Raw genomic sequence first — 16,022 nt, 5'->3', positions numbered from 1 at the left:
GACTTTTAACCTGGTTGCTGTTTAGCCTCTAGTTATAGCACTAGTAGTAGCCCCGTGTTGGGACGAACAGATAGATACGAGGGAACAGTGGAGATTTCAGGAAGTTGAATGGGGGCCTTGGCCTTTCTGTGTGTGGGGAGCAGGTTTGAAGCTGACTGTGCCTCATCAGTCACTGTCCCTGCAGGTCCTGCTTCTCAGAAGATGCACTATTATAGATACTCGAACGCCGAGGTCAGCTGCTGGTACAAGTACCTGCTCTTCAGCTACAATATCGTCTTTTGGGTAAGTCCAGAGATGTGGCCACGGTCCCTCGTGTGATCGGGACCATCAGTACCAAGTCACAATTCTCTATATACTCCTGATGACCAGACTCCAGTGAGGCCCTGGAAAGAGGCAAAGAAAGGGCAGGTTCAATGGTCCTTGTCTTCATAGAACCAGCCAGGAGTATTGTCATGGGTGGGCTCAGGTGATCGAAAGCCAGATTAAGGGGTCCAGCCCAGTCTGGGTGGTTCAGGAAGCCTTTGGTCACTGTCTCCGTGGAATGGTGCTATCTTCCTATCCCAGCAATGCACTGGTAAGACATGACTAGCCAGGTACCTTGTAGGCCAGGCTGTCTTCTATATCCTGGGAGGGAATAGTCAATACACAGCTGAGAAGGCTGTAAGAGGGCCATAAAGTCCTACACTTCTGGAAATTGTGGTTTACTAAGGACAGCATTAGTGTGCTGAGCATCAGAGGGTAGGGTAGCTCTTTGCTAGTGTGGTTAGCAGAGTGTGCTGAGCCTAGGATGCAGAAAGTGAGCTGGGGGTGAGTGTTACTGAACAGGCTGCCCAGTGGGGTATGAGAAGGAAAGATCCAGTCAGAATGGAAGTTGCAAAGGCTATCTGGCTGGCTTTTCTGAGGCAGAATCGAGGTCAGCATGTGCAAAGGAGGACAGGCAGTCATGAGACTGGAGCTGAGTGAGAAAGGCAACACAGACAAGGACAGGGACACTGAGAGGTCTGGTCATACAGGTCTCAGTGGGCATATCGTACACCTTTCCTTCTTTTGCTGTGCTAGGAATTGAGTCCAGGGCCTTGTGCATGTTAGGCATGACTCTGCCACGAAAGCTACACTTTTTATTGTAATACCTTTTTTATTTTTAGGTAGCCCCCTATACATTTTTTTTTTCAGATAGTCTTAGTTGCTACCTTGGCTAATTTAAGGTTTGACATAAGCAAGAGTCATTTGGGAAGAGGAATTCTCAATTGAGAAAAGCCTCTATAAGGTTTGCCTATAGGCAAATCTATGGTGGTTGGTGTGGGAAGGCCTAGCCCACTGTGGGTGGGGCCACTCCTGGCTGAGTGCTCCTGGTGCTATAAGAAAGCAGGCTGAGCAAGCCTTGGGGGACAAGCCAGGAAGCAACATCCCTCCATGGCTGCTGTATCAGCTTTTTCCCCCAGGGTCCTACCCTACTTGAATGGCTGCTCTGACTTCCCATGGTAATGGACTGTAATCTGTGAGGTAAAATAAATCTTCCTCCCCACGTTACTTTTGGTGTTGGCCCAGCAATAGAAACTCTCATTAACACAGTTACCCAGGATGACTTTGAATTTAGGACCCTCTGTCTAGCCTTCTGAGCATCTGAGGTTATGGGTATGTGCTACCGCACTGCCTTTCTATATATTTCTTTCACTCTTTTATGTATGTGTTTTTTATGTATGTGTTGTGTGGTATGATCTGACTTCAGAGTGACTGCAGAATGAGGGAGAAGACTGGTTGAGCCATATTCTGAGAGGGAACTTTGGTGGGGTGTATGGGTAGTGAGAGGTCTTTTTCCCCTTGGCTGGCCTTATGAGGGTGCACCTTGGAGGTGCATTTTAGGAAGGTGTGAGTGGAGAGAGAGCATGGAAATGAGTGTGCATACCTGCTGAGGGGAGTCTTGAGTATTGCCTGAGATGCTGAGGCCAGGTGGAGAAGGAAAGCCCTCTTGGATCTGGCCAAAATAAGTACAAGCCTGGGGTAAAAAGGCTGTTTTGTGTTGAGAAGCTTCTCTGGTAGAAAAGAATAGTCAGCTGTGTCACAGAGGGGTGACCTTGGTTGTTGTTGGAGATGGGAAGGGACTAGCTACATTTGAGGAGGTTGGTCAAGGAACCAACAGAAAGTGAGGAAGTGAAATTCTAACTAACAACAGTTCTGTCAATTACTCAGGCCTCAAAAACAGAAAGACTGGGCAGTTGCTGGAGCTGGTCAGGGGTTGGGGAGCTACACTGTGTGTGTTTGGCCCTCAGGACTGGGCAGAGCAAGGCAGACACTGGCACTGTGTGGGAAGATAAGGGGAGGAGATGATGTCTAGAAGCCTTCATGTCAGCAAGCACACTGGCCATTGGGGCCACGGAGAAAGGAGGCAGAGCAGGTGGTAATATCTTTTGCTTCTGTTGTGGAGTTGGTGGTTACTATCTCAGAGCTGGAGAACTGGACAATTTACTAAGATTCCACTGCTCCCCTCTCCTGCCTCTCCCCTCTTTCCTCTGCCTTTCTGCTCCCCCTTCTTTGCTTCAGTACTGAAGATAGAAACCTCATGCATGCTTGACTACTGAGCCATCCACCTTCCCCTTCTGACATTTTCTCCCTCCCTCCCTTTCTCTGTCCCTCCTTCCCTACCTCTCTCTGTCTCTCTGTCTGTCTCTCTCTGCCTGCCTTCCTTCCTTCCTTCCTTCCTTCCTTCCTTCCTTCCTTCCTTCCTTCCTTCCTTCCTTCCTTTCGTTCGATTTTTGAGTCAGAGTTTCCCCTGTATTCCTGGCTGTCCTGGAACTCAGTCCATAGACCAGATCACAGAGATCTGCCTGCTTTAGACTTCTGAGTGCTGGGATTAAAGGTGCAGAGCACTAGGCCTGGCCACTTTCTACCTTTTCAATCTCAGCTTTCTGGCGTCAAGTCCGTCCTGGCAGTGTCTCTCTGTGTGATTAGCCGTTCTCTGTCCTAGAGAAAGGGTGGAGTGCAGTGGCATATCTTTTTACCCCAGACTTTCCTGTGCTCAGTCTTTAGCCTCATCTTAATTCCCGATGTGGGCATCGCTGGGCATCAGTGTGCGTGCGTGTTCTCTTTCTGTCACTGTGACAAAATGCCAGAGATAGTTAACATAAGAAAGAGGCTAAGAGGTTCCATGAACACCTGGACTGTTGGCTTTAGGCTCTGGTGGGGGATGTCAGCTGTGGAGTGTGTGACAGCAAAGTGCTGTCCTCATGGCCAGGAAGCAGAGGAGTTGTGGAGTGGGCTAGAATGTCACAGTCCCCTTTATAGACATGCAGTTAGCTATCTGCAAACTATAGCAGTATGTTCTTGGTCACAGAGACCTGTACTCCATTCTTGCTGTGTATTGCTGGGCTTCTCAGACTTGCATTTTGCTCCCTATCTGGAGAGCATTGCTTCCTGTTTCCTTTGACATCCTAATTGTCACAGGCAGCACAATACCCTCATTGTCATGGCCAAGTCCCTAGTCACCTCTTCCTTCAGAGGTTCTTCATAACAGATTCTTGGTTCTTAGGGAGCAGGACTTACTTGTGTACTTAAACACACTGGCAGCACAGAATTCCAACAGTTCATTGAATCCAGAATTGTGGCAAGCCTGGATTGAAGTATGCAGTAGTATTTTAAGGATTTTGCAGACTTGGCAGTTAGTGTATGTGGTTGAGAGTTAATCATTTTTGTTAGTGAGCACTGGGGCAGAAGAAGAGGGAACAAACAGGAACAGTTAGGAAATGCCCTCAGAGAATGGATGTGGGGCCAGGCCCCTTAGTGTTGGCCACCATCCCCACTGTTCCCAGCAGGAAGTTACTTTACCTGGGCAGGGTGCAGCAGTGTGGAGGAAGGCCCAAGTTTTGAGACTCATGGAGACCTGGGAAGCTCACACACAATGTAGTGGGGTGAGGTCAGCCTACTCTGGACACCTCGATATAGTCTGCCCTCTCCCCTGAACACAGGGACCTTGAAAAGCTTGGTGTTACCACTGAGAAACGTTGATGTTGATCTCAGTTGCCTGGTGTCTCCCTTTACAAGGTTTCAGAGAAAGGAGAAAATGGTGTGCTATGTCCATATGGCTTCTGAGTTCCCTTTTCTTAGACGGAGAAAATAGAAGAATTCCATCACCATTCCATCATCCAGCTTGAGAAAGGAATTCAGCTGCTTTTGTTCCCCAACCTCTTTTAGATTACTTTGAATCAAAACCTGGGTCGTTTTTCATGCAGAGTGTGTTTGTTTTTGTTTGGTGGGGAAGGACTGCTCAATAGGCCAGCGTGAGTATGCAGAAGGCAGCCAGTATCTGTGCCAGGTTGCGGTGTAGGGACAGACTGGCTGAAGCTGAGCCACCTGCTGCTCACCATAGCTCCCACACCACTTTCTCTAGTGAACAGATTCCTGTAGTGCTCAAGGAACCACTGCTAGTTCTTGTTTCTGACTTTGAGCCTGATTCCCAGAGACCGTCATCCATTTGGTAAGGTGGATGTTGCTGTCTGTGCACTCAGTGAATTAAGCTTCTTTTGATTCTTTACACAGGGATGATGGAGAAAATCGCTTCCTGGGAGCCTAGTGCTTTGAGAGCACCCCACACACACACACACACAAACACACTTTTTTTTCTTTGATCATTTTTTGGTTGTGCTATACCCGTTTCTAGTTCAGAGTCTTGTTCAACTCAAGGAAATGCAAATTAAAACCACAGTATAATAGTACCTCATACCCACAAAGGTGTGATGTGTTTTCTTTAAAAAAAAAAAATGTAGAAGATAAATGTGTAGGTGTGTAGAAATTGGTGACCTTGTACATTGTGTCATGGAGGCAAGTGATGCTCTGTGATGGCAAACTGGTGTTACTTCTGGTTAACAACAATATACCTTGTGCAACCCCACTTCTGGATATATATGCAGAAGATTAAAAGCAGACTATCAGATGTTTGTATACCAGTGTGCATAACCTTATTTTTCACAGCCAAAACGTAGAAACAACCTGTGGCCATTGGTGATCAGGAGGTCAGGAAGTGTAGCATCTTAGAGCCTAAATCACTCTAGGACACATGCTGGAGTGTAGACGAACCTTTAGGACATTTATGTTAAGTAGAATAAGCCAGATATGAAAGGAACAATTTGATTTCACTTATAAGTTAGGTGCTGTCTGGCTCCACACAGAGTAACTAGAATAGTAAGCAGAAAGACATAGACACAGAGTGGATTTTAGTTGCCAGGCAGTGAGGAGGTGAAAATGGGCAGGCTCATAGTCCATTTGTGCTGCTTTTATGGATTACTACAAGAGTCATTTATAACCAGAGAAGATTATCTGGTGCATGGTTCTAGAGCAGTAGCTCTCAACCTGTAGGTTGCAACCCCTTTTGAGGTTCAAATGACCCTTTCACCGGGGCCACCTAAGACCATCAGATATTTACATTATGATTTGTAACAGAAGCAACATTTCAGTTATGAAGTAGCAACAAAAATAATTTTATGGTCGGGTCACTACAACATGAGAAACTATATTAAAGGGTGGCAGCATTAGGAAGGTTGAGAACCACTGCTCCAGAAGCTGAGAAGTTCAAGATTGGGGAAGTCATAACTTGATGGAAAGCATCACATGGGTGGGAGAATAAAAGAGGGAAAGGGAGTTTAAATTTGGCTTCTCTGCCCTCCTCTCCCCGTCTCTGATGCAGGGGATGACTATAGAGCCATGCGTGTGCTAGGTAAGCGCTTTGCTACTGTGCTTTGTCTGCTTCCTTCAAACTCCATTTTAGGGTAAGTCCACCTTATCAGTTGTGAATGAATCCATTCATCCTCAGTACCTACTCTCCTCTGAAAAGCCCCACTTTTCAACACAATCACAATAGGACAAAGTTCCTAACACATGGATCTTGAGGGACACAGTCTAACCATTGCAGGAGATTGTTGTTTAAGGGGTCTGGTTTCTGTTTTGTATTTAAAAAAACGTTCTCTGGTGGCCGATTCTATTTTGATAGACTTAATGCCACTGAGCTGTATACTTGAACGTGATTAAAATAAGTTATATCATGTATGTTTCACTACAGTTTAAAACGAAATGTTCCATTTAGGCAGGCAGAGGAAGAGAAACTGTGAAGCAAGGCTAGGGGAGCTATGGAAGGCCTTGTCTTTGTTCCTACACAGCCTAGTTCTGTAAAGAATGCGCACTTCTCTTGGATTTGCTTCCTGAATGTTCGAGAGGAGTATTATCTGCAACTCAGGATTGCTTTCCCCATGAGCATTGACCACAATCTCTACAAGTTCAGATGAAGCTCTTGCCTGCATCTGTTTCAGAGATAGATTTAAAATGAAGACTCCATCCTTGCTAAATACAGACAGCAGGCTTATGCTATACCACAAGGAGAACATTCTGCTTCTCTTTAGTTTCAGAAACGCTTACAAACAATAACACCCTGCTATAGACATCCGTAGTGACTTTAAGTTTGAGCCATAGCATTCTGGCTTGTAAATTTTGAGTTAGCATCTGAGCCTAACTCTGCAGCCTTACTTCTGACTGAGACAGTGGAACAGGAGGGAATGAATATCTGAGCTCTGTGTGTGACCTAAAGCCCTGTCCTTCAGGGTATCTGATACCTCCTATGTGTAGGGTGAGGATAATTTATAGTCTGGGTCAGGAAACTTAAGAACAAGGGAGCCGGGCTGTGGTGGTGCACGCCTTTAATCCCAGCACTTGGGAGGCAAAGGCAGGCGGATTTCTGAGTTCGAGGCCAGCCTGGTCTACAGAGTGAGTTCCAGGACAGCCAGAGCTACACAGAGAAACCCTGTCTCGAAAAGCCAAAAAAAAAAAAAAAAAAAAAAGAAAAAAAAAAAAAGAAAAAGAAAAGAAAAGAAAGAACAAGGTAGAGGTTATTGAGAGTTTTGCTAGAACAGCAAATGAACCTCAGGCTACTTCTGCCACTCCAGGATCAGTGGCTGCCCTACTCCAGAGAGACAGCAAGAAGCCTGGTACAAAAGCACAGCCCTAACCCAACCCCCAGTGGATGGAGAATTGCTTTCTTCCCCCCACTGAGCTCTAGCCATGATGAATGAGACCCAGGTCTGATTGCAGTTACTTTCCCAGCTTCCGTCAGGGTGTACTCATTCTCTCTCTCCTTTCTCTTCCTCTACTAAGATAAGGTCTCCTTAGCTGTGAATGACCTTGTGTTTCTGATGGTCCTCCTGGCATGGACTACTTGTCTTGTCTGTTTTATATAGAACTGGGATTTGAACCCAGGCCTGCATGCATGTTAGGCAATTATTCTACCACCTGAGCTACGCCCTCAGCTCCTTTGCTTCCATATTTCAAATGATGCACGTCTACTATAGTGATACAGTGTGGTTTTGTTTTCACTGCTGAGTTTGGTACCTTTTCTTTCAAGAACTATTGAGTGAACTTTTTGCAGTTGCATAAATTCCAGAAGACTTAAACAAGGCATCCCAAGATAACTTGCATTCCTCTTCTTGCTGCAGGTGTCTGCCTGTAGATGTTTGTAGTTTCATCTCCTCAGGGACAATATCCTCAAAATCTGGTTGGTTACATTAGCACATCAGCATCACTGGTGTGGGACATTCAGGTTGTTGCCACACAGTCTTGCTGGTTGTGTTTTTGTAGAAACTCCCACGTGAGACATTTAGGTTGTTTCAGTTTTTCTCTCTTCCAGATAAGGTTGCAGAGACTAGGTTTATTTAATACAGATTCTTCCCTGTAGGAAAGGGAGGGAAGTTATTGCTGGAATGGAGTCCCAGGAGTGAGATTAAGTGGGTCAGAAGGTGTGTACATTGCTTTGACCTGGCTGACACACTTAACAGTCAGAAATCACTTTTCCAGAAGAGCTGCCCCAGTGCACAGGAAGTGAGCTGCCTTATCTCTTGGCATAGGTAGGGGTGTGTTTATTCTCAGTCTCTGTCTTGCCAAGGCTGAGGGCAGAGGGTGAGGACTGTCCTCATCAGGGACTCCCCTAGAACTAAGGTGTGGCTAGGAGTATTGACCTCCACATGCTTCAGCCATGTGCAGAGCTGAGACTACTAGGGAATCTATGGAGGAAGGTTGTCCTAGGAGCATGGAGGCTAGTGCCTGGCACATGTTAGTTACATAGCCACAGGGTGCATGCAAGCCCTCCCTCCTCTGTGTGTGTGTGTGTGTGTGTGCGCGCGCGCACGTATCCCTTTTGTGCAGTGACTCACTGGTGTGGTAACTGTCAGAGGCCTGTCTGCTGTGTGGAGTGCCTCATTTCTATCTTGTTTCTATTGTGTTTTTTCTTATTTATTATTTATTTCTTCTTCAGAAATCCCTTTTATTTCTGGGTCTGGGGAGAGGGTTCAGTGAATAAATCACACTGTTGCCAAAGTGAGGACTGGAATTCAGATCCCCAGAAGCCACACAAAAACTGGGTAGGTGCTCAGAAGGCAGGTCCCTGGGTCACACAGGAGACCCAGGCTCAGTAAATAAGGTAAAGAACAAAGAAGACGCCCAGGACAACTAAAGCCCTCCACACATATACTTCTTCCTGGCCCAAGCCTAGTGTTGCTTTATCCTGCCCTCATCTCCCTTCCTATTCCGATTCCAGGTCCTGGCCTGTGCTCTCTTGCCACCACACACCCCTTCCGTGAAGTCCTTTTATTCTGTCTCCTGAGCCCCTTCTGGATTCCGTGTCTCAATCCACAATGATTTTTAATAGTGGCTGAGCAGTTTGTATTCCCACCAACGTTGTGTTAGGGCCCCTATTTTCCTATATCCTTACCAGCTAGCACTTACCCATCTTCATACTAGCCATTTTGACCAGAGTGACATGGAGTCTCAGAGTAGTTTTAATTTGTACCTCTCCAATGTCTGGGGGATGTTAAACACTCAAAAAATATGTATATCCTGAGGGAAAAAAGGCAGGTGTGTTAATGTACACCTTTAACCCCAGCACTAAGGAGTCAGAGGCTGGTGGATTTCTTGAGTTTGAGGCCAGAGTGAATTACATGGAGAATTCTAGGCCAACAAGAGCTACCTGGTCAGACCCCATGTTCTATTCATTCATGTGTGCATGTGCGTGCACACAAAGCTTTTTAATTTAATGTAATTCTGTTTGTAATTTTTTGTGCCTCTTTTTTGGTGCTATTACAGTTCTCCCCAGAAGATTTTTGCCTATACCTGTATCCCGAAGTGCCCTCCTTGGGTTTTTGTTTCTCAGCATGAACTGTGTTTTGTGCAAGCGAGAGACAGATTTCACTATGTATCTATGACTGTCCTGGAGCTCTAGACCAGGCTGACGTCGGATTCACAGAGATCCACCTGCTGCAGCCTCCTGAGCCCCCTTTGCTCCTTTCCTCTTCTCACTTAGGCTTTCCTCTGAATTCCTGCAGTTTCTGTAGTGTCTGTCAGTCGGTTTCTGTGTTGTCTGTCAGTATATTTGATGTCAGTCAGTATATATGGTGTCAGTATTCAAGTCTTTGCTAATTCTGTCTTTGCCGCTGTCCCTTTGTCCCTGTTTATTGATTTCTGCCACCTTATTACAAGTCTTTTTTTCTTTCAGTACTTTTTACCTAATAGTAAGATGTTATAACATGTTTTATTAAGGGCATGTGTCATGAATTATACACAGTTGTAAGCAGTTAAGAACTGCTAAAACATCTGTGGAGTGGTGACTCATGCCTTTAATCCCAGCACTCAGGAGGCAGAGGCAGGAGGATCTCTTGAGCTGTGGCCAGCAAAGTCTACAGAGAGTTCCAGGACAACCAGGCCTACAGAGAGAGAAACCCTGTCTTCAAAAACAAAACAAAACAAAACAAAAAAAACCAACAAAAAAAGCTGCTTGAATAATGCAAAAACATATCAAAAATTACAGACACCCAGAATTTATGTGGCTGACTGAACTGAAGGAGATCCTGTCCTTCATCTCTAGGTCCAGATGGTTTTAGTGTGATGGTTCGTGCTGGGCTTGGCCGCCTGGGGCCGTCAGGTCAGACCTGGTTCTGCTTGTTTTGAGCATCATTTTCACGGGAAGGAAGCCACATCCATCATTTGGCTATCCTCTCCGGCTTCTCCCATCATTCTCCGCCAGTGAAACAGTTGCAGCAGAGCTCACAGAACATACAGACCCATGAATGTTTACCATCTGTCCCTGGTCTAGTGACCTGGATTTCTCTCATTTTAACCACTGTATACTCGGATAGTGAAGGCAGACTGTCATGCTGGGGTGCTGCCTAGAGCCTCTCTTGGTTGACTCTTCCTCCACTGCCATTCCTGGACCTCGGGTTACTGGGTCAGGCTCCAGTTCTCATTGTTGCAGTGGAACAATCTTTGTCCTTCTTCTGGGCCCTTTGGGTCCCCTGCAGGGCCGCAGAGGGCACATCTGCTTCTTGTTCACAGCAGCCACCCATCCGGAGAGAGGAAAGGCTGCTGTGTGATAGCTTTGTGACCCTGGGCATGGTGCCTCCTGCCTTGGGCCCCATTTCCCCTATAATGAGGAAGCTGAGGAAGCTGACCCTAGCCTCCCCTCTGGTTCTCAGACCGTTCAAACTTCCTTTGAGAGGTGATTCTTTTCAGAGTTTTAAAATGGGGTGTTTATTAGTACTGATTGTGTGTGTGTGTGTGTGTGTGTGTTTGTAAATGTGTGTGCGTGTGTTTACATGTGCATGTTCCATGCTGTGCATGTGGAGATCAGAGGATAACTTTACTGCTCTGAGGGTCCCCTGTTTCCTAGTGGGCAGGGCTGCAAACACCAATAGATACACTACGATTCAGCACTCAGCCCTCTGGGTGGAATTTCAAGGTCAACTGTGTTCAGGGCAGCATTTTCAGCCTATGGGTCACAACCTCTTTGGGGTCACCGAAGACCATCAGAAAACACAGATATTTACATTATGATTTACAACAGTAACAAAATTATAGTTATAAGTAGCAATGAAAATAATTTTATGGTTGGAGGTCACCACAACATAGTGTATCTATTGGTGTTTGCAGCCCTGCCCACTAGGAAACTGGGGACCCTCAGAGTGCTAAAGTTATCCTCTGAGCTCCACATGCACAGCATGTAACATGCTATATTAAAGGGTTGTAGCATTAGGAAGGTTTAGAATCCCTGGTTTAGGGTCTGTGCCTCCTGGAGGTCAATCTGACCCCAAGTTTAGTGTAATCATTGGCATTTGAAGGAGTCTAAAGTATCTCTGGTGTTCTGTGAACCTACACCTTGGGATTTCTTGTTCTGGAGTGTTCCGGGACCATGGTTTTGCATCCTACCTGGAAGGACTTAGGTGGTAAAGCATAGCCAGTAGAAAGAGGTACTTGATTGTCAGATGGAGCTGCCCAGCAACCTGAGATGTGCAGAGAACAAACTCAATAGTATCATTTCTTCTGGCCCTTGCTTTCCCCAGCTTTCTGTTCCCATCTTTCCTGGCTTCTCTTCTGTTTTCTCCAGAGGCAGAATCTGAGCCTCTAGACCAGGCACTTTTTCTTAGGACACTAGTCTGTTTGGGAGCTGGGTAAAGCTGTAATAGTAACTTTCTCCATGCTGGGATAAAATACCTGACAAAAGCAACTTAAGAAAAAGTGAGTTTTATTTTGGCTCACGGTTTGAGTGTATAGTTGATCATGATGGCAAGAACATTAGGTGGCTGGTCACAGGAAGTGAAGAGAGATGAATGCTGGCATTCCACCCATTTTACTTTCTTTTTTATTCTGTCTAGGATCTTGGTCTGAGCAATGGTGTGGTTTTATAACCTCAGTTAAACCTCTTTGGAAATACATGTGTCTTCTAGTTGATTCTAAATCATGCAAGTTGGAGATTAAGATGAACAGTTACTGGGGACATACAAAAGCTTCAATGCAACAGATGCAAGTGTTTGAGGAGTCACCACAGTGGCCCTTCAGGCCTCAGCTCTGCCTGAGCAGGGCTCTTTTTCTGTAAGCAAGTCCCATTAGAGCCTTTTACCAGCCCTTTCAAATCTGTTAGAAAAGCCATCTCTGTTGAATGGAGGAAAGCATAGGCTCAAGGAAGACCTGGCACTTGAGGGGGTCCACTTGATAAGAATGTTGCAGAATGAACCCTGGGCCCTAGGCTGCTGACCTGTGCCATGTATTTAGTACTGTTCTGGACTGCATGGCGTTACAGTGGGTTCCCTTCTGTTTATCTTGGAGATATCTATAAGGAGGCCATGATCATCATCCTGAGTTAGTGAAGAACTGATTGACTGATAACCAGAGGTCAGCAGTGCAAAGCATCAAAATGTTGTCTAGCTACTGATGGAAAGACAAGATGTCTGGACCCTGCAAGAGATGCCTACACACTTAGACTTAATGCAAGGGGGCAAGACCATTGGGTCCTGGGTGGCTGCTCTTGACCTGCTTGACCTCAGAACTTTCTCCCCCTCTCCAGCAGGGCTTAGACACTTTTATTGAGGTTCGAGCCTCTTTAGGTAAAGTGCAGGAGGATTCTTGTGGCTTCCAGGATAAGGCAAACCTGTGCCAGCTTAGGAAGCACCACTAGGGCCTCTCGTTTTCTTGGTTTTGGAAGGTGTCCTATTCTTGATTGTCAACCTGACTACATCTGGAATTAACTAAAACCCAAGCCATTGGGTACACCTGTGAAGGATTTTTTTCTCATTTCAAGTGGGAAGAACCACTTTTAATGTGGATCTTTTGAGGTGGGAAGATACACCTTTAATGGGGCCACACCTTCTGCTGACAGGTTGTATAAGGACCTGGAAGAAAGAAGCTTTTGCTCTTTGCTTGCTTGTTTGCTCTCTCTGGCCAGCCCATTGCTTCACTGGCTGGCATCAGGGCCTGCTTTTTTGGGATTCCAACATATACTGAAAGCAGCTGAAACATCCAGCCTTGTGGACTGAGCAACTACTAGATTCATGGACCTTCTTTTGGGTGATAGCTATTGGTTGACTAGCTGGACCACAGCCTCCAGGGCGTTCTGATACATTCCCTTTTTACATATATGTATTCACTCATTCTATCTATCTATTCTCTACAGCTGCTAACACAGAGGGGGTTGTTGTGTTGTTGTTGTTGTGTGTGTCTGGAGCCTTTTAGATCAATTAACTCTAGGAAATGTAGCCCAGAGATTTCCACTTAACCTAGGTCCTGGAACTCTTTAAATTTTACTGGGAGCTTTTTTTAACCCATTGTTGCAGTGGGACCTCTTTCTCTTGTGTTTGCTCCTGAGATCCTTCTGCTCTGGTTGGGATGTAGACTCTTAGAATGCACCTTCTTAACACCTGGCTGTGTAAGCTAGTTGCTTGAGAATGGTGCAGACTAGAGACTCCTCTGTGGAACCCTTCTTTTTCTTGGGGGGGGGGGGGGTGTTCAAGACAGAGTTTCTCTGTGTAGCCCTGGCTGTCCTGGAACTCACTCTGTTCAGGCTGGCCTCGAACTCAGAAATCCGCCTGCTTCTGCCTCCCAAGTGCTGGGATTAAAGGCGTGAGCCACCACTGCCCAGCTTGTGGAACCCATCCTAACTGGGTCTTCTGTAAATGCTCTCTAGGGTATGTGACTCAGAATCCTGCTTGCTCTTCTGTCCCAGCACCCTGTGGGTAGTGAGATAATGTGTTATTAGGGGTAGAACTACCCAGATGGGGTTCTTAAGTCTGTCAACAGCTAGCTTTGTGACCATGGACAAATGTTCCTACATTTGTTCTATGTCTGTGTGGGCACTCTGGGGAGGAAGAGACAGGTTTGCCACTCACTCCTGGAGCTGTTATGTGGGTCCAGAGACAGGTTACTTCCCGTGTCTGGTCCTTTCTCAGGATCTTGACCATAATTGGTCTCCAGAGTTCCTGCCTTGGGCAATACTCACTGAATCATGATCTGGCTTGTGTCTGTTAAGTTCCTATCTTCCTGGTATGAGTTCACTTCACTTCTTCCTTTAAGACAGTGAGAGATGGTGTCCTTATTCTCAGTCAGTATAAGAGAAAATATTGTTGTAAGGAATCTTCTACAGGTCTTGAGGGAGGGAGGGAGGGGAAGAAGGCAGGCAGGGAGAGGGAGAGAGAGAGAGAGAGAGAGAGAGAGAGAGAGAGAGAGAGAGAGAGTGTGTGTGTGTGTGTGTGTGTGTGTGTGTGTCTGTCTGACGTGAACGGAAGCCTGCCTGCATTTGCACAGCTTGGTGTATATATTTCGGCAGAGCAAACATCTTTCTCTTTGGTTACCCCCAGGGAAGAATTAAAACAGCACCTGAAGGCCAGATGTGGTGAACACCTTTAGTCCTAGCACTCAAGAGACAGGAGGATCTCTGTCAGTTCAAGGCCATCCTGTTCTACATAGCAGGATTCAGGACAGCCAGGGCTGCATAGAGAGAGCATGTCACAAATGAACAAACAAAACACCTCAGCAAGAGTTCAGTGTGTGGCGATAAGGCTGATTTAATGTGGTAAAAAAAAAAAAAGAATGGGAATCTGTGGGGCCCAGTGGGGAGGAAAGGGAAGTTCTAGTGCCACTGTTCAAATGTTTCAAGACAGTCCTGTGCACATAGGACCAGAAGTGGGTGGACTGTTGTAAGTGGCTAGGCAGGCTTGGTTTTGAATGGGAACATTGCATGGAGCAGTGTTAGGTACTTGCCAGCCCTATTGCCCCAATTCTGTATATGTGGTTTGGACGTGGTAGGCTCTTACCTGGCCCTCAGGAGTGTTGAAACCCAGGAATATGCATGGAAGGAGAGTGGGAAGAACCCTAGGCTTCCTTTGTGGGATTCTCATATGGGCCCACTCTGTACCATCTTTCTCTATATGAGTGGGTTACAGCCCCGAGCAGACAGACACCTTTGTCTTTAGAGAACATGGCTGTAAGGTGGGCATTGTCCATTTGGCTAAGAATCAGGACTGCAAGGAGAACCATGCCAAAGGTAGTTCTGGGTGATGGACAGGTCAGCTTCACATAGGAAAGCAAAGGTGGACATCTTGGGGAGATGTAGATATGAAGGAGGAGGAAGCCAGGGACTGATACAAGAGAAGACCCGTGTAGGCTAGGGAATGGTGCACTGTGGTGGAATCTTAATCCTAGGTGTGAGGGGAAGTCACTGGAGAGTTTGTAGGAGCGGAGTGACCTGCCCATCGTCATGTTCAGTAACCAGTAGCTCTGTATGTGAGTTCATCCAACCAGGACAGAAGTCACTATAAAAGCAGTGTGTGCTGAACAGAAGACCTTCTCCCCATTGTCCCTAAACAATACAAAGAACAGCTGTTTACACAGTGTTTGCATTATATTTGGTGTTATGAGTGATCCAGAGCAGAGGGAGGGAGGGTGTGTGCACATTACTCGTGGGACGTTGCGAATCTGAGAAATTTGCTATGCACTGGGGGCTTTAAGGCCAGTCTTTTGGATATCACTGATAGAAGGTTTTTAAACAATGCTTCAAGTTTGTTGGGAGACCTGGAAAGAGGTGGAAAGAGATGGAAAGAGAATCAGAAAGAAAACTGGTCATGCACACTTCTGTGTTTCAAAGGTAAAACAAGCCGAGTCCCAGTTGGTGAATGTAAAGTATCTTTCCCTCTTGTGGGTTTTCTCCTAAATGGCTAGTGGACAGATGGTGGTGGTGTTTCATGAGGGAAAAGAAGCTGGAGAGGAGTAGGCTGGGTCTCTGGAGACGACAAGGAGATGGTAGGCATGAGACGGGAGAGCTATAAGGCTGTAGATAGTATTTAAAGGTGTATGATTCCTGGGTCCCCCTGACTGCTCAAAGGGTTTTTGCACTGTTAGGTTTACCATCATTTAGTGGAGTCTGTAAAGGGAAGGACAAGCAGCAGGCAAGGGAGGAAGACAGCCCCGGCGGAGCTTTGTGTGCTTGGTGTCTCTGAACCTAACTGAAGGAAGAGGAATGACCAAGAGTGACCTCATTTTTGAGGAAGTCAGAAGAAGGTCCCTCCAACTGGGACCCTTAGGGAGTAAGTAGTACGGTGGCCTGTTGGTTTTTCTTGCCATCCGTTGTGAAACTGACGGGAAGGAGAAGGAGTAGTCATGTGTGGCATGAAGGAGAACAATGACCTTTCCTATTGAGAAACCAGTGTGCTGTGGGGTGGCTCAGGGAACTT

General features: G+C 46.2%; 1 protein-coding gene across 2 annotated transcripts in view; it reads left to right on the top strand.

Annotated features, from left to right (window-relative positions):
* The window catches only part of Tspan14 (tetraspanin 14), a 61,144-nt gene that overhangs the window by 31,347 nt on the left and 13,775 nt on the right, over window positions 1-16,022 (top strand). For both annotated transcript variants that reach the window (XM_034498911.3, XM_076931504.1), the window contains exon 2: window positions 185-282. In XM_034498911.3, the coding sequence (XP_034354802.1) occupies window positions 202-282 (81 nt within the window). In that variant the 5' untranslated portion in view covers window positions 185-201. The remainder of the gene's footprint in view (window positions 1-184; window positions 283-16,022) is intronic.

Source organism: Arvicanthis niloticus, chromosome 3 (assembly GCF_011762505.2).
Source record: "Arvicanthis niloticus isolate mArvNil1 chromosome 3, mArvNil1.pat.X, whole genome shotgun sequence".
Classification (NCBI taxonomy): Eukaryota; Metazoa; Chordata; class Mammalia; order Rodentia; family Muridae; genus Arvicanthis; species Arvicanthis niloticus.
Note: the sequence above shows the minus strand (reverse complement) of the source record. Positions and strands in the feature narration are given on the sequence as shown.